Raw genomic sequence first — 26,578 nt, 5'->3', positions numbered from 1 at the left:
GAGGCGCGGCACTGCCATGGCTGCAGCGCCCGGGGACGGCGGTGCGGCGGACGCATCGCTCCCGTCACGGACCGCCCCGCTCGGGAAACTTTCGCCCCGCGGCCCCCGGCCCCGCCGAGGCCCCGGGAGGAGCCTGCAGAGCCCCGCGCTCGGGGATCCCGCAGCGCCCCGGGCCCGCCGCCCCCCAAGGGTCCGCCCGCCGCTTCCCGCCTCTCCCTCACGCACCGGCTGCTCCCGGCTCCCGCCGCCGCCGCCTACGAGCCGCTGCCCGCCGACGTGCCCGCGCTCCGCTGGCATAATCCCCGGCGCAGGTGGGGCCGGGCGCGGGCGGCTCCTCGCCCGCCGGGCGCGGCTCCGCGCTGCGGGGAAGAGCGGGGAACGCGCGGAGCCCCGGCCCTGCTCCGCGGCGGCGGATGGCTTTATCCCCCGGGCCGAGCCGTGCCCCCGCTGCGGGGAGCCGCCACTTCCTTCCCCGCGCCGGGCCGGCGCTCCCGCACGGCGGCGGGTCCCGGGGTTATGGCGCCGCCTGGCGGCCGCGCGAAGCAACGCCACGCGGGAGGGGGCGGCCCCAGAGCGGGGGCTGCGGAGCGCGGCTACGGCCGGCGGGTCGCCGGGCGGTTGTTTTAGGTGTGCTTTGTATGGAAGGGCGGGAAGAGATCTTGTGTGCCTGGAGCGACACCTCGAAAGCTGGGAGATTTGTTACCGTCAAGAACTACACCTTGCAAGGGCCCTCGGCGACCGAACGACGCCGAGGCTGAGTAAAAGCTGCAGCTGCTGTGCAGGCGGGGAGCAGGCAGGAGGACGGCGGTTACAGCCCTGCTCAGAAGCAGCCTCAGCTCTGCTGCTCTTCTCGTACAAAAAGGCAATGCGTTGGTGCTGAAGGCAACGAATTTTACGAAGGTTTATTAAAAAATCTAATAAGCCGTTGTCCAGCAGAGCACACGGCGACTTCAGGCGTGTTTTCCAAACGTGCCCCACTTTCCCTTCTTTTGATGCTTCGGGGCTGATTGTTCAGAAGCGCCGAGCATTCAGGCCTCCCGCCGCTTCCATCGGGAACTGCAGCTCCTCCACCTCGCCGAAGGCTGAGGCTGAAGGCACCGCGCAGCCACAGCTCACCCCGCGCCTCGCAGCTACTGCTAAAAGGGTGGCCTAAAAGTTTACTAAGAGCAACACTTAAAATCTTCTCCCCCCCCCCTTTCAGTGTTAGAACAGAACAGAAATAGCCTGAAGAGCTCCAACAGATGGAGGAGAGCTTTTGATTAAAAAATAAATTGTGACTCACGCTTCAGTTTTCTGGAGGTAATAAAAAAAGAGTACATGAATATGAATAGTGCTGGAGAGAATGGAATGGAAATAAAGGGAGGTTATGAGGAAAGGCAGTGATGGAGCTGAATTGATTTACCTGCTCCTTTCAAATGCCTGTCAGGAAAATGGTGCCTGTTTTGCAGCAGCACTGATGAAAGAAAACAAGACCATTAAATGGACCCAAGTGAAGTTGTGTGCTGATGGATGCCTTGCAAGAAATCCTGCTGGCTCAATGATGCTTTAGAATGGTGCTTTTACACTCTACCTGTTCATAATTCAAAGAGGTGGAAAGAAACTTATTCAGCTGAATGGTAGAGTTGCATGGGAAAGTAGAGAAGCTTTTTTCTTTTCTTCCTCCTCAAGTAAGAATATGAAATACCATCAAAATTAAGCATCTCCTAGTATAGACTGGAAGTATATTCAAGCAAGTTGCTACCAAGCATTCAGGCCCAATTTCAACATTTTAGAGCAGAAGGGAAAATGAGTAACTTGGAGGCCTGACTCCTCTGATCTTGCATCAGAACAACCCGCAGGGCAGGAGGAGATGCACAAAGCACTTGATAAATAAAGCTTTTTCTAAGAAAAAAGTACTTTGCATTAACGTAGGGCAGTTCTTCATTAAATATCTTTAAAAACCAGCACTCTAGAATTAGAATCAGAGCTTCACGAGCTTTCTTCACCACAGCTATTCTGGCCTTTCCACTGCAAAATAATCACATCATTAGTGGCTAAGCATTTGGAACAAGGACAGAACTTGAAACACACAATATGATTAAAACCTACATTATTGCTGATGTTATATCCCAGATCCTATTATTGTCTTTGGGCTGGGAGAAAGAATCTAATTAAACATTTATTTAATATCAAAATACAAACTAAAATATCAATGTTGAACAGTAACTCAACAATATGCCAACGAGCAAATCTATATTTTTCACCAAGAGAAATGCATGTCTTGCTCACAAAGACAGCACAGATTTCACTTGGAAGTGTGTGCTCTAAACACCGGCACGGCACAAAACCCACCCTGATGTTAAAGCAGCAACTTGAGTGAGCCAGCTGCTGTCCTGCAGTGCCAGCTGCAGCTGAGCTCGCTGGGAGGAAAGCTGGCTGCTGTCAGCTGCATGAATCCTGGCCCTAATGGCATCAAAGCCCTGCTACTGCTTGTACTTTGGTCACTGTGACAAATACCCACCAGATGTAAATGAAAAGGATCTACTACATAACAGCAGTTGTCTAACACCAACTCATGTCGTGTTTTGTATTAAAAGTCAAGACTTCCTATTAGCCAGTATTTACAACGTGCCACAGACATTTGTAAAATGGTGACGAAAACGAGTGCAAAACACAATCACTCTCAGAAAACAAGCTGCCTTTTAGTTTCTTATTATAAATTGAGTATCACTATTTAAAAATAATATTTCTAAAAATATTACAATACAGGATAAACATTGCTTTCTCAAGTGTAACAAAAATATGCTTAAAATATAGGTGGCTGTTTGAAGTACAAAATATTGCTGAGTGTAAAGGGTAACGTGGTTGTAAAACTACTATTGGGGATTTATAAAAATACAAAACATTTACATTTACCAAGTGTATCATTATATATTAGTGCAAAAAAAAAAAAAAAAAAGCATATTGGAATTCAAGAGGGAATCGTCAAAGGTTTGCAGAGGTACGTAAAACATGAAATCTTTTCAGGGTCATGCGTATCCACCCCAGATCTCTGTTAATCCTTTCCAAGCGATCTTCCAGGGCTTCCTAAAAGCAAACAGTTAACAAAAAAGGGGAAAAAAAATTTAATAACATACAACAAAATCCAACGATACTCATTTCAGAAAGAAAATGCTATTATTCCTATTGTCAGCTGGTATCCTTCCCAATGTATTCCCTTAGCACCCAAAACCAAGACCCAGACCTGCAGACTTCTCTGATTATTTTTGTGGGTGCATCTGTGGGCTGCTGGCTTTTTTTTTTTTTTTTTCTGGCATGGGCTTTCAAGACTCAGGTCAACAAATGTATGATATATCAAATTTTTTTTTTTCCCTGAATCACCATAAATCATCCAAACTTACAAATTTTACAAAGTGATGCACACTCTCTATGATTACACTGAGGTACTATTAAAAGATAACAGGAAATCTATGAAGTCCAGAGCCTACTTTTCATGTTCACATGAAACATGTTCACACTTCAGCCATGTTCACAAAGCCACAACACTCAGTGGTGTGGTGAAATTCTTGCAGTCATTGTATTTATACCCATTTCAAAACCTAAACTTTCATCTAAGCTACGTAAACTCAGATTCCAGAGAAGCAACTGAAGAGAGCAGTTGGTAGAAGCTTTTTCACCTGATTTAATCTTGCTTGCAAGGTCATTCTTCCACCAGAACAAGGTATTCGACTCAAAGCAGCCTCAATCTAGTAACAGAAAATACTTCAGCTGTAAGTGACAGTTTCAAGTGCCAATAAACCTTCCTAACTGATCTTACAGAGCAAGAGGTGAGGTGCTTAGATAACAGATACATGCTCAAGGTTGTTCTTAAACACTAACTTTTGTTACCATGATATTATGCCACACAAATACAAAATTAATACGTATGAGCAGCCGTTCTCACAGATCATTTTGAAGAGGACAGAAATAACTGTTGAATAATTTCAAACCTCTTAGTTTGTCCGTTTAAATTTACTCCAACCTTTCCATCCCCAGTGTGCTCATGTTACAGTGATCCTCCTTTAACAACGTTAGGGACAGGAAAGGGCTCTAGTTTCAGAGGTAGAACAGGAATGGTAATGCCACATTCCTATGTTAACACTGGAAATCAGATGTGAACTTCAGCCACGCGCTGTGCAGGCACACAGCCACACCACGCACCTCTCATACAACAACTGTGCTCAGTCACAACTTTAAAATAAACATTATTTTTGCCTGTTGCTTTTCTTGAGTCAGGTCATCGAAAAGCCTCTCTGTTTCAGCCAGAGTCTGAATCCTTGGTGTGGATGGGAAGTCCCCCTCACAAGATGATAGCACTGGCTCATGGTTCTGTGCCCCGCTCCTCTCGTCCCAAGCTGTTGCTTTCTTCATTCTGGTACTGACAGATTCAGCACAAGAGCTGTGTCTTACACCTGAACTTTGCCTTCCTATCAAAAAACAACATTCCTTTTATTTGTTTTGTAATTGCCTATTCAATTATTACTTAAGGCAGCAAAAGAAACAAGAAAAGCAGCACTATGTGAACTGAGGACAGTGAGTAGCAAAGCCTCGTTAGCTTCCCTTAAGCATATTTCCCAGAAGAATGCATAACACTCCAATGGGTCATCTTTCAAGCCATCTTTTTAACACAGCACACTTTTTGGATAACAGCCTGATGTAGTGTGCTCATTAAGAATGACTTTCACTGGTACAATGTTTCTAAATATCACCTTGTAGGCTAGTTGTCATGAAAACACTAGTCTAAATAAATACATTAATAAAAGCAAAAGCAGAACATTGTGACAAGAATGACAGAAGTGAGAAAGATTTGGTTCAATCATCATGGAAAAAAAATCTCAAGCAACTGGCTTTATTATATTTACTCTTTCTATTGCTAAACATTGCATTACAGATAGGAATTTTATTAGTTTGACTGAGTATGCACATCTTAATATAGGCCCCTGTGAGATATGCACTATGTAACTGAGTTAAACACAGGAGAATATATTGCTCTTCTTTCTCAATTCAATTATTTTTGTTTTTCTATTGCGTTTGTGCACACAGACAAATAAAAATAAAATGAATGAATAGTATTTCTCAATTTACAGTAACAAGACAAGATGCAGATGATTTTCAGAAATTGGAAGCCATAGAACAATGTGCCAGCTTTCTGTATTACAGTAAAAACTGTTTCATCTGAGAGATTAAAAGTACATTTTATAAACTTAAAATTACAAGAGACAGTTTTCCCCTCCTTTGAGGGATGGATTACCTTCTGTATCATCAAGTGAAAGAAACTGGAGCCTTTTTCTTGGATTACTGTGCTGTGAAGTAGATGCAGGACCACTTTCCAGGTCATCTAGAAGTATATCAAATCTACAGAACAAGCAGCATAAAACAATTAATTGCCAGAAATAATTTATCAGCTGACACAGTATTTCCTATCTTTTCCTGTTTTTGGCTAAATAAGTTATTTATAGAACAATATCTACCCCACAGGAATTCCAGGTCTTCTGAATAGTGCTACTGGCACCATACCCTGCTGTACTCCTGTGTCACATTCCTGTGACTTTCTCCTGGAAGAGGCCAAGTCCTCCCCCCGACCCCCCCAGCACACTGAGAAGCCCACACAGCTGCCCTCGAGAACCAAAGTGGTGCCACACATTTCTTCTTTGTGCAAGTCACACACTTTAGTCTTGCAATTAAGTACATTCCCTGAAACTCTGCAAGCCTTGCCAAGCAAAGTTCTCTATAGAAACCATAGTTACCTAGTTCCTGTTTCCAGAAAATTAAGCTGGTGCACCTTTTAACATGCTTACAAATGCCATGAAAGGTAGATACTGTTTTCAGCATTGATTTACATTCCCTAATAAGCTGTATATGAATACAGACTTACTCCACAAAATTGTTCCACTGTTTTTGTCACTGATCAGTGTCACATCAGGGTGTATAACAATACATCTCCCCCAGTAAGCTCTGAATAAGAGAAATGATTCCAGATTCTTCCTTGCTGTGTTTTAAGTAGTAAAACTTCGCTTTATACATAAAAATCTTCAGGTGATTCTCATTTCCCACGACTTTTTAGGGTACCAAGAAACAGCAGGAACAGTCTTAAACCTGCATAAACATGCTGCTGCTATTGCAATTGTCAGAACAACTGCACTCATAAAATCCATACCTTGTCACTGTGTTTTCATTTCTGCTAAGTAAATGGCTAAATCCAGGAGAGAGATTTTCTTTTGGAGATCGTTTCGGGCTGTATGTCACAGACACTGGTGCCAACATGATCTCTCGCCTTGCTGTGAGAGACAAAGTGTGTTTAAGTACCTAACATTTCTCCCTTTGCAGTATTTCCCACTTATGTGATCTGATGCTTACATATTTAAAGAATGCTTTTTAAAGTGTCTGCATGTTTATTTGAATTATATGAAAAGTACATCATGACACAAAAGTGAGATTTTCATGCTTTCTATGATTTCAGAGTTTTTTCCCTCCCCATATTATCTATTAGATTAATACAGACATCATATCTTTAACTGTTCTTCTTCTAGAGCAGACTCCCATTATTTATATACCCTTATTGCATTTTCTTTTTGTGCAATGCAAACTAAACTTCAGAAAAGCACTCACTTGGAGTATTCGATTTCCTGTTGGATGGAGGAAGAGATGAAGACCTCTGGCCACAAGGGGAGCTGTATCGTTTGGGTCTCTGTTGGTCTCTACCTTTCTCTGGGGATCTGTTGGCAGCAACAGAAGTCTCTACAAACCCAACGGTTTGACGCCGACTTGATGTTTCTAATTAAAAATGAAAGAGTTGTTCTTTGATACAAGAACTCAAACATTCTCCTGCACCCAGCTTTCACAACAACCACACCTAAGGCTGCCTCCTGCAAACATGTTTGTGCTGCTTTGCTGAAGACTCACTTCAGCTCATTTCCACGAAGCAGATAGTTTAACTAACTTATCACTGAGGATGTTTTGCAGAAGGTAAGGACAAATGATGTGAAATAATTGTTTAAATGAACAGACAGTGGAAAGCTGCACAGCTTTGGTTAAGAAGGCTGGCATACCTGCCTCAACCAAATCTGTGTTTACAAAAGACAACGTTTTCTAGTCACAAGGCTTCCCAAACAAGCATTATTAGAATGGTTCAGCGCAGTTCTACAATACAAATGCCAGCACTCATAGTAACATTCTGATACAGCACTACGAGAACAACAACAACAAAAAGATTTACATCCAGCCTGAACTTTGTTAGGACTCCATTAATTGTTTATAAATACTGAGATATTCTTAGAAAGAGAACATCAACCTAACAGCAACCGTTGCATTCCCTCTTTTTTAAATGAGTCACTTAGCTACATCATTTGGAATTTTCTCAGGAAGAGTCCAGAAATCTGCATGTTAAAAAGTATGTATTTTATTCCATCACTGAAGTCTGAGTGCCTTAGTGCTGAGAAGAATGAAACCAAGGCACGTGCAGACAGAAAGCCAGTAAAGACAAGTCTGGGAATATAAAAATAATTAAAAAAAAAAAAAAACCAAAAAACAATTACTGGTTGTTGTGTCATCTTTTTCTGTCTGAGTACCCCAATCTTTAAAAGCTTTCATTTCTTCAAGTTCTTTAAAGGCTTTTATAATTGGTGCTTCTGACATCTCGTTGTCCTTCTTTTCAGCTATGTTTGGTGAAGAGTCTTCTTGTGAGGAGTCTTTTTCGGGAGGAGAATGGTACCTTAAAGAATGAGCAGGGGGAGATATCAAGTTTATCAGCTTTATTTCAGCTATCCAAATACAAACTGAACAGATAAAAAAAAAAAACAACCACCAAAAAGAGAAATTAATTTTGAGCTTATAGCTGCCAAAGGAAGAATTTTAGAGCTGATCTTAATTTCAGCCAGGAACCTCAGAGGACTGTGTTACAGTGAATCCAAGAATCTTAAGTATAAGTTTGGTTTGTCTGACATTCAAACTAAATATATACTGAAAGCTACTGCTGTTTCTTTAGTACTGGGTTTCTTCATACTAGAAAGCATGTTGTTTTGCTTTTGAGGAATAGCATTTACAATAGCATTTGATATGTTGTGTATATATATATATATATATATATATACAACAATATATATACAATATATATATTATTTATTTATTTAAAAACTTTACTTAACATTTTCAGAATCTGGAAATGAGTGTGGTCAATTTGAATAAGATTATGTTTTAGAAATGTTCAGCCTTACATCACAATGGAGACTGAAGGAAACCAGCTCACCTGGAAGGAATGTAGGCTTCTTCTAGTCTGTTATCTTTGGGGCTTTCTTGGACTTCCAGAGGCTGGCCAGTGAAGATTGAATACTCTGCTCCTGGTATCAACCACTTTCGCCTGCTGACATCAGGAGCAGCCAACTTGCTGTGGAAGCAATATAATTCCAAATTCTGAATGGTATATATTTTAATGAAATAGGAGTATTAATTATTTATTCCAGGTAGACAGAAATAAACATGCAATAAATCTGTAAATAACTACTTTTTAAAACGTTTATAAAGTTAAAAAAAATCAATTAAAAGATCACTAAAATATTAATAGGCAACAAATCAACTTCCAAATACATACTGGTTCTCATACCCTCCTCCTTGACAAACGTGATCTTCCACATTCTGTTTTTGTTTCCCTCCCCACTCTCCCTCACTGTAGGGGAATCTCATTCACTACAATCGCTCTGAACAGAAATCTGTACTTGTCAGTAACTGATGCTGAAATTACGACAGTCAAAATACTGCTGCTCAATACATACACGTAGCATCTATGAAACACATTACTTGATCATTTTATATTTCACAGTATCAGTGGTGACTGGGACAGACAGCCAAGAGGTCATAGGTACCAAAAACAAAGGGGGCAAAGCTATTAGGTCTTTAAGACATAGCAGCATCAAAACAGAAGAGATCAACTTCTGATTTTTCTAACACAAATTCACAATACAAACTACATCATGCATTTTTAACTGAACTCCCATACTACTCTCAGCATACCTATACAAATTATGTTTAGAAAAACAAAGTAATAATTGGCCTTTCAAAATCAAAGACAAAGGCACAAAGAAAACCTGTCTAATTGGACAACTTGATTTTTTTAAAAACAATTTTTGCTGAGCTCTAATCAGCTGAGCAACTGAAACCCAGCAAATGCATGTGGAAAGATTGCAGACAGTCTCCCAAATCACACATTACCCGTTTGTTCTTTTTCAAATCATTTATTGGCACATGAAGTCTCTGGGTTACATCACATGCGTTTAATTCAGTTTAGCCCATGGACTGACATCCTGAACCATGTTTAGCCAAGGAACATTAAAAACACTGTGGAGCACATGAGCCATTTGCATACGATTGGCATATTCACTTACTTGGCACAAGAGGCTCTTAGACGACTTTCAGTAACGTGACGAAGTTTCAACATATTTTCATGCTCCACCTGCTTGAGCTGAGCTTCGAGTTTTGAAACTGTCCTAATGCAGAAATAGCAAAAATGCAAAATAAGATGATTTAAAAGCCATATTACCTGGAGCTTACTCTTTTTTTTTTTTTTTTTATTTAGATACCCTGAGTAGAGTAGAAGAACAAGAATAACTATTTCCTATGTATCCATAAATACATACATAAACATGCATTTGAATTCTAAGCTGTATAAGTTAGGTAACCTAGCTAGAAAAAAAACAACTGCAGTAGCAAAAGCTTGAGCAGAAGACTGGCTGGACTAGCTGGGTGACAGCAGAGGGGAAGCAACTCCCACTGGAAGAGGCTGAGATTAGAAATTTAGAAAATACACATTTCTTAAAAATAAGAAGATTCATACAGAACGTGCAAAGTAGCATAAAGCAACACGAAATGCTTCACACCATGCAACTAAAATTGCAGATCTACAGCCTTTACAATCTAAGAGTAAACATTTGGGCCACAGCCTGTATTTGATGTTTTTAAACCAGCAGCAACACGTTCACATTTACCTTTTCAAATCAGCAATCTGGGTGTTTGCATCAAGCAGTTTGTTTTCAGTTGCATTTAATGTATCCTACAAAGTACACAAGTGAAAAAGGAACAAGTCTGGAAACTATACAAATGTATACAGAAGAAAAAAAATAACTTCAATCATAAAAATAATGAATTAAACATGCTTTTCTATTTGAAATAAAGTTCCACTAAGTGCCTTTGACTTCACAGTGTTTTGGCTGCCTATAACTGGAATGTAACACATTTGAAATTCCCTCTTCTCCCCTTTGCAGGGACTCTGAAGACAGTCAGAAGCTTTCAGCAAAAACAAGTGTAGATCATTCTGTTTGATCTTTTCCTAAATACTTAATTCAGATCATTCTATGGCATATTATGACAGATCCTTACCCACTTGCCCTTTTTTTTTTTTTTTTTTTTTTTTTTTTAAAGTAACCAGTGCAGACTTACCTTCACCCTTTCGTGTTCTTTTCCAAGGGAATCATATTCTCCTAAAAGCTACAACAACAACAAAACCATAAGGAGAGTAAACAGAACCAACATTTTTGTTGGGTGCTGTAAAACCATCTGAATTCCTTGTCTAATGCATGTATAAACATTATGGGGTACGTAGAGTGTATTTTAGTATTACTTGTTACATTCTAGTATCTTCTATTCAGAATAAAGAGTAAGAGCTACTAAAATATTTATAATTGTCAAATGAATTATCATTAAAGGAGCTGGTAACCAATGAAGCTGGACAAACCAGCAGAATTAATCACTGGCTTTGAAGCTGACTTTGTATTTTGAAATTTTAATTGATACTTATTCTGAAATAGATTTCCAATAGTACCTCTAAAATTAAGATAAACTAACAGTACATAAACTAATAAAATACCCGAGAAAGACTACAGCAAATGTCATCACATCAAGTACACGATTGCTGCTTTAGCTGTTTAAAACTAACTACCAAACCTGTACCATCACCTAATGGTCACCTAGGAAGCAGCCAACCAAGTATTTCTGCTCTCTCAGATGTGCATTAAGACTTGCCAGGGTTACATTCTGAGTAGCCTTACAAAACACCCCTGGCTGTGCTGCATTCATAGGATGCAATCTAATTGCAAATACAAGTTTTTTTTTAAACTTACATTTTGAAACATTTTATTTTCTTCTTTTAACCTTGTATTTTTATTATCAGATAATTTATAAGCTTTTTCAAATGCTTCCTCTAGATCCTTAAGCCTTGACTTTAGCCTACTGATGGTATTGTCCTTCTCTTTATTGCTTGTGCGCATCTCTTCAATACGTTCTTGCAGCACTTTGGAGGTATTACCAACTCCATAAAAGCGTTCTCTCCAATCTGCCTGAAGAAGAAAAGCAAGATTAATTAAAATGCTTACCTAGCAGAAGATGATTTCTGAATCTGAAGTCATCTAAATAGAACAAAAGGGTATATCTGCTGGTGAACTACGCAAGATATTGCCCATTTTGTTATGTAGAAAGAACTGAAATGAAGGCTATGCTTCCCAACATAGAAAAATGTCTAAAAGGTGGAATAGGTTACTACTCTAACTTCCACCAGAACAGGACACAACATCCTGCTCTCTGATCAACAAATTTAACTATTCAGTCATAAACTAAGAGGCTCTGACCTAGCTAGGAGGACGTGAGGTATACTTACAGATAATATTTTTGCCCCGGTGCAGAAAGGGATTGCTTTTAAGCTTTAATGAGTAACCAGAAAGGAAATAATCAGACTTTTTTTTATTATTATGAATTCTGTTTTAGAGAGATTATCAGACAGTATTTTATTATTACACTTTCTTTGGCTTCTGAAAAGGATTGCATGTAGGCAAACATGATTTGATTCAAGTGGGGAGTATTAAGAAGCACAGCTAGGAAAGCCATCCGTGCAGCATAATGCCTGATGTACTATGCAGAAAGGCTGAAACAAAATATAGGAATATAGCTCAGCCTAACAATGAACAGGTGCATTTCCTTATCCTCTTAGTTAAAAAAGCAACTTGAATTAATATATGTCACCAGGAGCACATACTTACCACTTGCTTTTCTAGCATACTATTCTTATTCTCAAGGGTTTTTATGCGAGCACTTGCTTCATTCAGAGCTGCATCCAACTGGTCACACCTATTTGGAAGACAGATTTCTGTAATCTCTTGAAGTTTTCAAACAATAAAACCACATTTTAGAGCTGCCTTTCTTTCCTCAAGCATCACCACTACTTCTGGTGCCCAGCCTGCAAGCCCCTACCACAGAATCCGGCCACTGCCATGAGCACCCAGCACCTCTGCAGAGCAGGGCTGTGGTGCTGTGCCAGGCAAGCAGCACACTGGGCAACGTGCAGAGACTCCAGATGGCTCTGAGCTCCGTAGCCAAAAGCAGCTGAGAGGCACCACTTCCACTTGAGCTAATTGATGATGCTGTGTGATAATTAGTGACTGAAATCATATCACAGGCTTCTTGTAACTCAGTAAATGACTGCTCAGAAGTCACTTTTAATAGATGGAACCCACTAGTGCTAGAAGATGAGTACAAAAGAGTCCTGGCTACCCACAGGCTTTTTCAATTATTCTGAAGGCCATAAATTTTGTGAAGTATTTTAACTGTCTAGATGTCTAACACATATTTTGGCTGGGAATAATGACTTAAAAATCACACTGAACTTCTGCAGTAATCACTCAAGCTACAACAAACAGAATATACAGGTGAGGCACACAGCCTGCACTGGTAATATCTGCTCAAGGAGCACTGCCTGGCAAACAGCCTTTATAAAGCTATCAGATGTGAATTTAAGACTTTCCCTATAAGAAAGATGAAGAGGTGTGATGTTCACCAGCAAACACCATGACAGGCAAACACCATTTCACAACACTGGCCCTTCCATTACAAATTACCTAGGACTACCTCAGCCTGCCAGCTTTTGCTAAGCAAAACTTGTCCTGCCTTCAGCAAAAGCCAGGTCCAACAAAGCCTCTGGTCAAAACATCACACTTAATGCCCTAACAATAATTTTAAACTAATCTTAAACAGATGCATTAAGTAACACAAAATGTATGCTTAATAGTAAAATATCAGTATCACAGATGCATGAAACATTCAGAACTGAGGGACAACAAATGCTTAACGATATTCTAAACAAGCATGCATAGCTTTTAAGGTAGAAATAATATCCCGAAACAGAGGCAGAAGAAACAGTACCTGTCAGCAAGATTTTGATTGATTTCCTTCAGGTCTTCAGAAGCAGCAGTTTTATGGCTTGCCTCTAGCTGCTGTTTTAAGCTATGGATCTCAGCATCATAGTAAGCTCGTAGATCAGCTATGTGTCGAGCATGTTTTTCCCTCAAGTTCTGCCTAATCCTATATTCAAAAATAAGAAAAAAAACAAATTTCCAGCTATCAACACGGCCATGCACTGCCAGCTGTATTCATTCAGACAAACTCAGCACATAAATACGTCTTACAGAGCTTTGCCACTGTCAAATTGAAGCAAAGAAAGCTTAGTCATCTAAAGCAGTGGCACAGGCAGTTAAGGCTTGCACAGAAGTATTCACATTCATAATACAAAGCTTGAAACTCCCTTCACTCCTCTTCTACTGTGCATAAAATTAAATATGCAAGTCCACAAATACCACAAATACCATACCATAGGAATTTGAAATCTCTACCTAAATTAACTCCCTCATACAGCCTGAGAAGCAAGCACGTATTTCTACTTTTATATATAAACAGAAATAATAAAAACATTAAAAACAGAAAATTGTTTTGCTTTTCAATTAAGGCTCTGACATCTATGGAGCTCAAGTGCCTTAGATGAAATACTAAGGTCTCAAAGACATTTACAAGAAGAGGTAAATGACTATTCTGTCTCAAAGCTAACTCCCTGTACCTCAGGGAGAAAGGAAGAAGGATGGGGGGGGGGGGGGGGGGGGGAAGAGAAGGGGGGGTAGCAATGCACAGCTATTTTCTAAGCTTTGAACTCTACTTTTTAAAAAGCAAAAACAATTAAAACAAGAACTTACTTTGACATTATCACAGGATCTTCAGCAGATGTCACTGAAAGACCGTGGTCTGGTAAACTCCTGTCACCACACTGAGTAACAGAGGATGGAGTCAGAGTCAGTGTTTCTTCCTCCTCAGTGTTTACTAAAATATCACTGTTAGCATCAGCATATGTCACTGGAAAGGGAGAGCTGGCCTTGTCTTCATTTTGGATTGGATGATTTTTCCAGAAGTCCAAATGCACAGCTCTGCTGCTGGCAGGATGTTTTGGAGAATCATCAAACTGAGACAAACTGCTTGTCTGTGAAAATGAGTCTGTGTCACAGTGACTTGAAAATCCAGGATCTGCCATAGAGTCTGGAGAAAAAGGAGTACTCTCTTCAGGAATATTGAAAAAACAATGTCCTGGATTCTGTTGACCTGGTTTCATATGCAGGGTTGGGTCCAATGTCAAGATCTAGGAAATAAGTTATAATGCTAAAAAAAAAAAAAAAACCCACACATTTTAACTTCTGTTCTTGCAAATGGAGTTACTCTGAAGGCATTACTCATCCATGTAATGTACTGCAGGAATTATACTGAATATTACTACAATTATTTGATATTGACAAGCAACTGCAGAGGAGATGTGTAACAGCTTAGAAGATGGCATACACACTCAGAAGTCTGCATCTTGTTTCTGAGTTTCCAATAGCAATAAAAGACACATCTAGCATCTGTAGCTGTCCAGAAAACTTCGAGACTTCAGTTCTATATAAAAAAGAATTAGGATGTCTGTTTGCAGGTTGAAACAATAACTTTATATACAGTTACTAAAATTGCTTCATGGATTACATAGACAAGACACCCACACATGCAAGCAAAGATTGAAAACTGTATCCTGGAAGTGGGTATAGAAATAGATTTCTTAAAGAACAGTTTTACAGGCTATGCCTATTTAGTTTTATGGGTAGAAGGAACTTGTCTTGTAGGTAACAGTAAGAAAACCCTGCTTCTGCAGCTGCAGTTCCACGTGTGCCCTTGCACCATCTTCAAGGTTGTGCTGCAAAGGAGCTTGTTCATCCAGAGTATTCTTAGAGGTTCTTCTCAGCTGGATCACTTCCCAATCTCGTTCATCACACAACTGCAAAAATTGCTGTTCCAGCATAACACTGGAGGTGGCAGCAGGTGCCAATTAATGGGAAAGCAGCCATAACCTATCTTCAAACTGAGATGTGAAACATAGATAATAACTTTACCTCTGGTGGGTGACTTGTCTGAGAAGAAGGCATAAAATTCATCTCTGGCAGCTGATTGTTTTCCCTTTGTCTTTTATGATAAATATCCTTCAGTGATGATGGCTTCATTTCATCAGCAGAAGACAACTTAAACAGGCAAAATGTATACATCAGTCTTTCTGAACACAATCCTCTATCCCAGTGAGGTAAGTAACCTCTGGGGGGGGGGGGGGGTGAGGGAAGGGGGCATAGGGGCTAACGAAACAGCTCAGAATGGGGACAGACTCTGTCCACAGCACCTAATTTGAGCAAGTGTTTTTAACGAGGTGAATATGCCTTTAATATACTAGGCAGTCTCTTTGTCCCTTACACCACTTCTTTTTGATGAATAATGAAGGAACAGAACATGAGACAGAGGGAAAACAAAGGGGGCTTCACAGAAAACTTCAGGAGGGCCGATTCCACTGAAGCAATGAGCAAAGATGACAAACAAATGTAAGACAACTCCTAAAACATGCAAAGTTCACCTGGTCTGGTGATACTTTAGTGGAGAAAACATCAGCAAACTCGCTTCTGAAGTTCTCTGGTAAAGAGTGATACATCTCCTTCACATCTAGTTTCCAGTATGAAAGTCCTGATGAAAAGAATCATTGGGGAAAACAATTACAAATTTCAAAGTCTCAGATCAGGAATCCCAAAAAACATTAGTAGGATGTTACCCTGCCAGCTAACAAGAATGATGTACTCGTTATTTGCATCCATTGCTTAATGATTTTATGAAGTATTTGTTAGCAGAAGTTAAAAAACTTTCAAACCAAAGCAGAAGCAATATACATAATCAGTATTACATCACACAGCATCACTAACCTAAGGTATAGATTTGTGAAAATACATGAAAATACATGGATATTCTCCTAAGTGTTTAAGTTTTATCCTCATTTACCACAAACTGCCATATTTCTAACAGTTCCTGCATAGCACTTAAGCCTTACATTGCCCAAAGAATAATCCTAGACAGAAATTTGATGTTACCAACTCTTCTGTTTGATGCTCAGCCACACTCCACAGTATGCAAAGAGACAGACTACCAGGACTGAGAGATGTGTTTATTCACACAGCTATGGAATCATGGAATCACGCCCCTGGCTTACAGAAATTCTGCTTCTATTATCATGCATTCCTGTGATTGCTAAACAAATGATATTAATATCTTAAAAGGTCATTTCATCTCCCACCACGACTTTAACAGCAGTTATGTTACAAAACCATGTTAAATACAAAACTCAGCCTTGGAACACTGAGGAATTTGAAGAAATGTCCCAGATCTGCCAGCAGCAACACAAAGTTTGAAACAAGGCTAAGAGCAGCAGAATGATCTCACACTAAAAGATATCAGCTTCTCAGGGCTCAGACATCCCTTGGCTCCCTGTAATTATTGGAGGTGTGCTCCAGTGAGAGTTCTAAAAACAAAGAATTCGAGAGAAAAGGAATTTCAAGTACAAGATATTGAGTATACCTGAAGCTTCAGACACGATAGAATTCGGGCTTTCAGATGGCTGATTGAGGTAAAAAGTGTAAGGTGGCAAAGCAGCATTGGTAGAGTCTGTCTAAAATTAAAAAGGAAAAAAAGTTTATAACAGAAACTGCACAGTAAGGAAAAAAGAAAAAAGGGTGTAACCATAAAAAAAATGGATGTAAATGTTGTCAGATCATTTTAAAAATGAGATTACATTTAATTATGCATCATGACCCTAATCTATACAATTTGTATGCCGGGCAATTTCCACCAAAAGGGGAACCAAGCTAAGCCATGTAATTAAATAATACTGACATTTTCTAATTCCCATGACAGGCCACTTGGGAGCATTCCTGAGTTGAAGTGTTACACAAGAACACATCTAGACCTCCCTGCTCCTTAAGAGGCACACTGAGGAATGGCTTATCAATGAAGTGTTACTCTTTCCACACCCTAAGACTGGAATTTCTTACAGTCAGCTGTTATGACTCCACCTACCACAGGTCAGGAGGTAAATATTGCCTATCATCATAGATAAACAAGATACTACATCCCTCCTAAGATAGTGCATATTCTCCTGCTCTTCACTCCAAACTTGCTAAGCAATCTCCCCAATCATAGAAGCAATTCTGACAAAGTTGGGAGCAATAGGTGGAAAAAAATTTGCTACAATTCTCCTTCTCAGTAGTCCAAGGAAGAAACATCGTTGCCATTATGTGCTGATACAAGAGCAACTGACTAACGGCACCTTGCTTTGAAACACTCATCTCATCTCACACTGCTCTTTTCTACCCTACCCAGGGCTTTTTGTTCCATCACAGCTGCTTAGAAGACACACAGCTTGGCAAATTCGTACAGCTCAGAGAACTAAAGTAGGACAGTAACCACTGAGCTAATGAAATTAAGTAGATTAAAAAAAAAAAAAAAAAGCCTAGAGCTTTTCATCATTTTCCATGAAGTAGATTTTCACCTCAAGGCTATTTTGTCCCTTTTAATGTTTTTATTTAGGTATTCTCCTTTGCCTAAGGAGGGAAAAAGGAAAATGTAAGAATTCAATTGCTTTCCCTTCAAAGGAACAAAAAGATAGAGGCTTATTCAAGATCTGAGTTTCTGGCACTAATTTCCTCAGGCACCCTCCTGAAGCTGAGAGAAGAAAAGAGACAATCCACAGCAGTAATTAGACTCTTGGTTTGAAATATCCCTTTAGAGGAACACCATATTTCCACTGACAATTGAAGCAGATGAAAAAAGAGCAAATCTAAACAGCTACTCTCACCCATTCTGGATCACCCTCAAAAGTGACCACAGGAACAAAAAGAGACCCTGCCTTGAGTAAATGATTCATATTTTCTAGTTCTCCTATTCTCTTGTAGATGGAGCCATTCACAGTTTCAGGAATTATTTCCTTAAAAATAGCATAAAGAGAAAAGTCTGTGCTGATTCATATCCTCTGAGTAATCCCAGAACTTCACAGTTACATGTATGATGAATGTTTGGACAATTATGCTGTATCATATCTTTTAAGGTCAGAAATGTTTTATATGGTTAAACATCTATCCCAAAAATAATCAGATTTGTGAACACAAAGAAAAAAATAGAGAAGAGGCAAAGGGATACAACAAACTCGAAGTCCTCTCGTTTGGAGGGCACCATAAGTTACCACCATCTGAAGATTCAGTTGGGAATGTGACTGCTATCAGTGTAAGGAAACATCTGCCAGCAAGACAAGCTAAGACAAAATCAAGGCAAGGAATAAAATAAGTCAAAATAACAATGTTAGTAAGCATAGGATGACCCAAGAAGTAAATTCTGCTCACAAGAACTTCAGACGTGAATGGGAGCAGTGCTACTCAAGTGCTTAAAACTAAGTATGAAAGCATATACTGAATCAGAACATACAACTCCCCCCCAGAAAATATCTGAGTGACAAGATTAAAAACTAACACTAAATTAAAAAAAAAAAAAAAAAAAAAAAAAAAAAAGACTTACATTCTCAAGCAGTGATTTCTTTGCCTGCTCGTCTCCTTGCACAGAGCTCACTTGCACTTCTTCTGTGTTCACTCTTTTTGGTTGGTTTTGTTTCAACTTTTGTGCCCACGATGTTAAAGATTTACTGGATGGCAAGCAACACACAAACATACCATAAATACATATTCCCCACTGTAATGGAGGAATAATCCCCCAGGAATCAATTTCCATAGAAAGGAAGGAGAAAATATGCATCTCAATGGCACTATCACCTATGTCGTACATTGAGATAACACAGCCCCAAACCCAATCCTCTAAAAGCAGGATCAGTTTCAAGGCATACCACCAAAACAAGTTCATCTTTACCAGCCTCCATTCTTCCAACAGCGAGGAAGTTTTACCTCCACAAAATACCATCAAGGATTCACAGACAACGTGCTGCCCGTAAGAGCTCTGGTATTGCCCATGTTTATATGAGGCCACTGGCTTTATACCTCAGCCCAGCAGGGATAGTAAAGTACACTGTTAAATTCTGCACAACCAGAGAGTATTTGGACAGTGTTACTGACCAGTGTTACTGACCAGCTACTTCATCTGCAACTGATCTCAGCAACAATCTATTCACCTACTGGACAGAGCAGAACAGACGAACCAAAAATAAATCAACCAAACAGGAAAAGACACACAGTAGGAAAACTCACACCTTTGAGTGTTGCCTGATACAAACTACTACTGCAATGCATGCATATAAACTAGCAGAGAAGTCTGGATACAACAGCAAAATGCCATGTAAGGTTAGAAATCAGCACTTAAAATTCCAGTGCATAGATAGAACACTATGCAAGCTGCAGCTCAGCTTGTATTTACAGTAAGAAGCAGACTTTTGTATTTTTCCTCAAGCATGACAACAACAGATAAGCATCACACACGCAAATATGCATCACCCAGAAATGTCAAGCTAAAGAAATGTATTGGACTACTAAGCAGAGGGCTTGGGGGATTTTTGTGCAGATTTTTCTTCTAATTCTTCTTACCATCAAGATGCTCCATTCAATTCTTAAGTGTTTCTAGTTACCAACAATGGGGACTGTATAATAAATCAGGAGACTTGGAAAGTTTACTACTTACCTGTTTTTTTTCCTGCACTGATCTTCATTCACCTTATGTTCAAATTCAGCAGGAAAACCCACAGCGCGATTCCTTCCTGCTGAACAGTCCTCTGTTTGTTTTAATAGAAGTTCTCCTGTACGTTGAATGCTGCCTACAGCTGCATTACTCTGCAATACTGCTGCATCACCCTGTCCTTGTGCAGTGCTCTCCATGCAGTCTGTGCACTTGATAACATCATGAGATTTGCTAGCATTCAGCTCAGAGGCAGACAGGGTGCCGTACCCACTGGTCATGGAAGCATCGTTTGCAAGACATTCCTGATAAGGATCAGAGGCATTTGGATGCAGTTCGATTTCATTAGATCTAAGCTGATTGACAATGCATCCATTTCCTTCAGAGACTTCAGAATGCATCCCCATTTGACTTTCTAGTGACGAGAAGGCATCTGTAGACTTCCCAGGCAAACTCCTGCTCTTGCCAGTGCTCCAACTGCTGGTCTGCAATTTCACTAACTGCCTTATTTCATTCTGAATCAGCTAAAGAAAAACAAAAGGGAAAATTCCCTTGAGATCGTGCTCTAAGTCACAGTTATATTTTGATGTAATTTCAATTCACGTTACTAGTGAGAGAATTGGAGTACTTATTTAAAATAATCCCTATTTTTCAATGCGTAGACATCTCATGCATGTAGTAGACAGAATGCATACTGTGCATAAGTAAAAGGTGAATGGTAACAACTCCCAGTTCCAAGCAGAGAATTACAGTTTCGAGCAGTCATTTCTCAAAGCAAAAAACAGTGCATGCAGGTATTGGCTGCATGCCTTTAGGACATCAGTTATCCATCAGCCACCTAAACAAATCCAAGATATCTGGGTATAGCATGAGAAGTGGATGAAGTCTTAGGCTAAATTTAATTCTACAAGAATTTATAATTTGGGTTTACAATTTTGAAGATTGTAAGGATGCTTTAATGGAAGTATAAACCATTACTCTGTTACACTAATAGGAATAACGTACCTCTGTAAGATTATTTACATAAAACTTGGCTTCAAAGTAACTGATTGGTTTGGTATCTGAGAGTGGAGCAAACCTACAACGAGATCACTTGAAGAGACCTAACAGGTTATTCAGTGTGCAATGCCTACACAGAATTATTTCAGTGTCTTAGATGAGGGCTGTGTGTGTGTTGTTGTTTTACAGCTGTGCAGTTATACTGAAACAACTACATTTCTGTCAAGGGCTACAAAAAGCCTTCATGCCAGTGCCCATGGAGGAGTCCTTTGGCCTGGAAGTTGCCAACGTAATAAAAAAGGCTTAGTTTCAGAGAAACTCCATGTAACGCTTGTCTGAATGAAGCTTGGCATGTTTGACAGACTTGCATTACAATTAATTCAATTTCAGCTCAGTCTTTCAATGAAAAAAAGAAAATCAGGAGTGGAGTTTCGGCCATAATGGAGGTTTTTGGCGATTTCAGTCACAAGTGCAGCAGCCATTTGTGACTTAATTCTGTGATTTAACTCTGTTGAAAAAGGTTGAGGAGGGAGGAAAAAAAAAAAAAGGGAAGAAACAGAATTGTTGAGGAAAAAAAAAAAAAGATGATTCTCTGCTGCCATTTAATGTTTGTCATTAAGGATTATTAATTTTGTCTATTAATCTTATTAGAATGTGTTGAATTTCCTGTTTTTTATTAGGTCGCCTGCGTACTGGTTTGTTAGGAATAGCTCCCTCTAGTTTATCACACAACTGAAATTAAGTTATGGTCATTGATCTTTGTATTTAGTGTGGTAATTCACACAGCTGCTAAGCCCCTGCTGATACCAAAATCAAAACTCTTCCAGAGGTATCCTTTCCTATTAATAAAGACAAAAAACAGCAAAGCCAACACAACAGATTAATCAAGACTACCATAAGCAACAGGTGAATCAAACCACTACATTCAGAGGAAAGAAATACAGGGTAAGGAAACACTGGTGGGACAAAACCAACAGAGTGGGAGAGGAAAAAAAAAAAGGCAGAAGGGGAGAAACAGGAGATAGGATAAAAGAACAGTACCTCTTGTTAACTCACTTCAGGAACTGTTGGTTACTACTAGTGCAGAGGGCATAAGGGGAGGGAAAAACAGCAACCAAAATGATGAAGACATTAAGTATTTTGTATTTACAGAATACTGTCTCTTATGCATACATATACATTCCTTCTGGCTTCATTGATAATTATGCTTCTGCAAAAAACATGAACCATCATGTATGTCAATTTTCATTCTCAGAAAGGAGAATGTTGAACTAAAACGTGAAAGAGATGCTCAGCTATCACAGCAAGTGCTTTTTCCTATGCTTTACATTGTCTAGATGAGGAAATTATGTTTTCTTATCAGAAGAAAATTGTATTGCCTCAAAATTCCAAATGATACAGTTACTAAAAACAGCTTGTGCCCAAAAAGTCCAGTTATCATGAGGGCACCTGAAACCATATGCTTGTGAAGACAGATAAATAAGCCAAGAAATTTCACTGCTGAAACGGTTCCTACCAGTTACATTTTTAATTAGCCACAACTACCTCAAATATTCATCCTGTAAACTGGCAATCCAGACATCCACTTCCACTACCAGCCTGAATTACAGGCCCAGCACACTCATGGGGAAGGCTGGGAAGTGGCAGAGGCCATACTGTAGGGAAAGAAAGAAAAAAGAGACATTCAGCCTAACCTATCCACACGAATAAATCATTACTTACTTGGATTTGATGGTGGAACTGTTCTTGCTGGGCAGCTATTTGTTCCTGGCATTGTTTCTCTACCAGTCTCAACAGCTGTAGCCACCTTGCCTATTTAATCACGAAGTAAAACAATTAAAGCACGATCATGTTGCACCTCTCACCTTTCATTCTAGCTACACAACAGCTTTGCAATATTATAATTCTGTGGTGGACATCATACAAACTTTTCACAACAGCACTGGGGCTGTGTACCCCACAATCCATGCAGTTCCCTATCGCCTCAGTCAGAGGAGACAGCAATGCCACACCACAGACAGAAGAAGATCCCTCTACACAGAAAGGTAGTACGTGTCTACCATTTAGTTTGATTTTTTTAAAACTTAATAAGAGAAAGGAGTTATTCTACTTAAGTTCAATGACTTAAAAGCAGAAAGAGGCAGCAAGAAAGTACAGCCCAGTTTTTGTAATGTTGAAGTCTAAGAAACAGAACACAGACGTTTACATTCTTGCCTCGGATCTGTTAAAGAGCACCAAATTAAGCATCTGTCAGAAGACATTTTATTGGACCACAGCCAGAAAGCTCAAAAATTCTGCAAGAACAAGTCCATGGTGTGGAAACTTGATGTTCCCTACAGAGGCTAAAAATAATGATCAAATATAAAATAAAAGAGGGAAAAACATTTAAAAAGGGCTTGAGCAAATGAGCTTACTGTACATGAATTACTACTTTTGTGTTGTTCCTAATCTGAAAAACTAATCTACACTTCTTTACAAACTGAATGAATAAATGATAGAAGGGAAACAGTGTCATTCTTAGAAGAAAAAAATCAACTCATTTCCAGGATCACTTCAGTGTGAAGTGCTGCAGTTTTAAAGGTATCCTAATACTGAAAAAAGCAGAGTACCGTTACTATAAAACACTCATACATAAGAAAAATCACAACAAAATCCATCTGTATGATTAGTTCACAGCATAATAACTGGATCTGCCCCATTAAAGAATAAACATTTATATTATCCCTTACTGCTAAACAATACCACCGTTAGATCCACCTTCCAAAATGCAGAGCAGATACATTAATCCATTTATTTCTTTTTCAATAAGCCTTAACAAGTACCTCACAGTCCTTCACAGTTTCAGACTCAGCATTCCCACTGTGCTGGATATCTCGCATGTAGGAGGAGAGCAGCTCAACAGAAGCAGCAACTAACGAGGACCTGGTATTCCCTGAGTAACCAGAAACTCCACTGGGATTGGCTGAGGGGCTCCTAGTGAAACACGAGGAAAACTTCAATTATTTATGTGCCAGCTGTCCAGCAGCAACGACGATGCTACAGAACCATCAAAAATTACATGCTTAATTTACATTGTGATCCTAATCAAGCTGAAAAATAAAAGTGCTGTGTTCAGAAGAACGTTCTTCAAGAAAATGCCAAACTGCTGTGAAATGATGAGTTACAAAGTTCAACTCCACAGCCTAGTTTTGAGAAGCTGCACCAGTAAGCAACGTACAGTTCTTAGAGCAAGTCAAGAAGAACCTCTCCTGATCTGGCAGGTGGGCAGCTACTCCATATTTGCCCTCCTTATTCAGTGGAAATACCTTGGGCAATGAATAGAAAAACAATTCCCTTTTTCTAAGCCACTGTATTCTACAAATGACATAAGGTACTACATGGTCTTTACAAAGAATAATCCCTTCTAACTTGACAAGAGTGTTTCCCCACTCCTCCACTCAAGGAGACATGAGGCAACAGAAGTCAGTAAGTTTTTAAGGATGATTTAAGTCTTCTTTTAATGAGGCTTTTCTTCTTATCAAGCATTTTATCTGCAATTGTAAAAAACCTGAAATATATTGCAATGCCACCATGGTAACAATGCTAGCAAGCATACTATCTACACAAAGCAAAAATATTAAAAATATGTTAGGAATTCCTCCATCATATCATTACCTGTTACAATTCAAGTTACAAACAGAGCTTTGGGTATTTTTGACATCAGAGTCTGCAGAAGATGAAGAGATCTCTTCCACAGCATTCACCGAGTCATGACTTTCCATATCTTAGATCCAAGTATGATTATACTCTGCAAACATGAAAAATTAAATATCATTCTCCTATTAAAAAATAATAATAATAATAAAATCACTTTGTAGTTTGGCGAAACAGAATTTAACTGAAGAGGCAGTTCTTTCAGTCAAACCACCCCAGGGCACACAGCATTCCAAGAAGAACTTCTCTCCCTTGCCCCCAGCTATGCTCATTTTTAATTTTTTCCCCCCACACATTATGCTTGTTTTATTATTACTGCATAACATTAATTCAAAAAAGCATTACAACTGCTTGACTTTTTTTTTTTTTTAACCAATTAAGCACAAACCAAATTCCCACATCCTAAGTACATATATAAAAAACACTTGTGCGTTGGTCTCACGGCACCCAAAGCAGCAGTTTACAAGAATGGCAGCATTAAGCATGCTTCCAGTTTCAATTTGTTCATCAGGAACAAAAGAACTTGAAACACATACATTAATCAGTTTTTCTACAGTGCTTACTTCAGCATCTCCTGTGCCCTGGTGAATCCATCCCATGCTCTACACTGCAGGAAAACCTTATGATTGTTTGTAGAACAAAAGGAAGCATTAAGAAACGTCATCCTAGCAGCCTGTGGTCATACAGAGAATAAATCCTCGTTGCCTTGCAGCAGCCCAATACCTTCAAAGCACAGCCATTCTTAACAGGGCTTACAAGGACACGCTGCTGACTTTCACGGATTTAAGCTTCTGTTATTTGTAAGTACACCAGCACATCTCACACTGATAAAGTGTAAAAACTCATTTCTATCAGAAGGAAACTGCTGGACAGCTGTCCAATTAATCTCTGTCCTACTGCTAAAGCGAAGCAGGCCATAGTAAAACGCTCTGTTGGCAGTTTGCTACTTGAACTCCTCAGAGTACAGCTTAAAATGCAAGAACTGGAAGGAAGTTATCACGGATACACACGTCCCTTTGACAGGGCTTCCTGGGAGAAATGGAAGCGAGGGAGAAAAGCTCATTTCTTCTTTCTGCCAGAGCCAGCAGTGCGAGGACACGAAGGTCATCGTGCAGCTGAGGTGGGGGGCCTTCAGACAGCCCGAGCTGAGAGCACGGTGCCCCAGCTACCTCAGCAGACGGGTGGGCCTTAGCTGTGGCACAAACTCGTTTCATAACCTCATTAGAAGCCTGCCCGCAATGAAACATACAGGGAGCTCTAACAGGGCCGAGAGCAGCTCAGCTGTCACCTGCTGTTTCCATAGCACAGCACAAGCCTCCGTTCTGTCAAACCCCCGCACGGAGGAGCGGGATTAAGTCAGCCGGTAGGTATTGAACTCATCGGCACGGCTCCGGGTGCCGGCACGGCCCCGGGCTCCGCCCCGCTCCCCACACAGAGCGCCTCGCTGCCGGGCCCTCCCCGGGACCCCCGCACCCCCCTCACAGCAACCCGTCTCTCTGTCCCCTCAAGGTCCCGTATCCCCTCTCGCCACCCAGTAATTGCCCCTCTGCCTCCAGCCCTGCCCCATTCCCTCCCCTACCCCCGCCGCAGCCCCCCAGGCCCCGATCCCCCCTCGCCCTCACCCGCCGCGGTCCCTCCGCTCCGTACCCTCGAGGCCGAGCGCCCCCCGCCCGCCACCGCTCTGCCTCTCCTCACGCCGAAGCCCCGCCCCCGCACTGCCATTGGCTGCTGCCCCTCGCGTTCCGGGATGTTGACGGCGCCGCCGCCCCCGATTGGCCGGAAGCGCTGCCACTCTGCGAGGAAGGGGCGGAGCAGTACGGGCGGCCTCGCGGCACTGAGATACGGCCAAGCACTGCGGTGCTGCCGGACTCTCGCCTTACCAGCTGTCCTCGGGACTCACCCGGTGCCTACTCGCATTGCCGGGAGCCCTCCGGGAGGCGTCCGGGAGGGCTTTGCTCAGCGGCCGTTCAGCGATAAACAAGCGCGGCTCCCTCCTCCTCCCCGGCGATTGGCGGCCCACTTTCGAACGCGGTGGGGCGGGGAGGGGCGCTGCGGCGAGGAGACC

The 26,578-nt window shown here is 40.6% G+C and overlaps 2 protein-coding genes across 15 annotated transcripts in view; both read right to left on the bottom strand.

Moving 5' to 3' along the window:
• Window positions 1–365, bottom strand: part of PITPNM2 (phosphatidylinositol transfer protein membrane associated 2) — a 116,310-nt gene extending 115,945 nt beyond the window's left edge. For all 5 annotated transcript variants that reach the window (XM_085238403.1, XM_085238411.1, XM_085238410.1 and 2 more), the window contains exon 1: window positions 226–365. The gene's annotated coding sequence lies outside the window, so the exon portion shown is untranslated. The remainder of the gene's footprint in view (window positions 1–225) is intronic.
• Window positions 366–2,920: 2,555 nt separating this feature from the next.
• MPHOSPH9 (M-phase phosphoprotein 9) lies at window positions 2,921–26,563 on the bottom strand. Of its 10 annotated transcripts, none has more exons than XM_085238413.1 (24): window positions 26,414–26,563; window positions 24,475–24,607; window positions 23,643–23,793; window positions 22,543–22,632; window positions 19,828–20,345; window positions 18,721–18,844; window positions 16,732–16,822; window positions 15,743–15,849; window positions 15,237–15,362; window positions 14,019–14,455; window positions 13,198–13,356; window positions 12,039–12,126; window positions 11,127–11,342; window positions 10,447–10,494; window positions 9,996–10,060; window positions 9,396–9,497; window positions 8,264–8,401; window positions 7,554–7,729; window positions 6,628–6,792; window positions 6,176–6,296; window positions 5,270–5,373; window positions 4,234–4,445; window positions 3,657–3,725; window positions 2,921–3,066 (listed from the first exon to the last, which is right to left on the bottom strand). In XM_085238413.1, exons 2-24 carry the CDS (start codon window positions 24,579–24,581, stop codon window positions 2,965–2,967), a joined length of 3,516 nt encoding a protein of 1,171 aa, XP_085094539.1. In that variant the 5' UTR covers window positions 24,582–24,607; window positions 26,414–26,563; the 3' UTR covers window positions 2,921–2,964. The 10 variants fall into 10 exon arrangements, with proteins under 10 accessions (XP_085094539.1, XP_085094542.1, XP_085094540.1 ...); XM_085238416.1 differs by having other exon boundaries at window positions 26,394–26,546; XM_085238414.1 differs by lacking the exon at window positions 26,414–26,563 and adding an exon at window positions 26,136–26,294.
• Window positions 26,564–26,578: the final 15 nt, after the last annotated feature.

The sequence above is a fragment of the Meleagris gallopavo genome, chromosome 17 (assembly GCF_905368555.1).
Source record: "Meleagris gallopavo chromosome 17, MGAL_WU_HG_1.1, whole genome shotgun sequence".
NCBI lineage: Eukaryota > Metazoa > Chordata > Aves > Galliformes > Phasianidae > Meleagris > Meleagris gallopavo.
The sequence above is the reverse complement of the archived record's forward strand: the minus strand, read 5'-3'. Positions and strand labels throughout refer to the sequence as shown.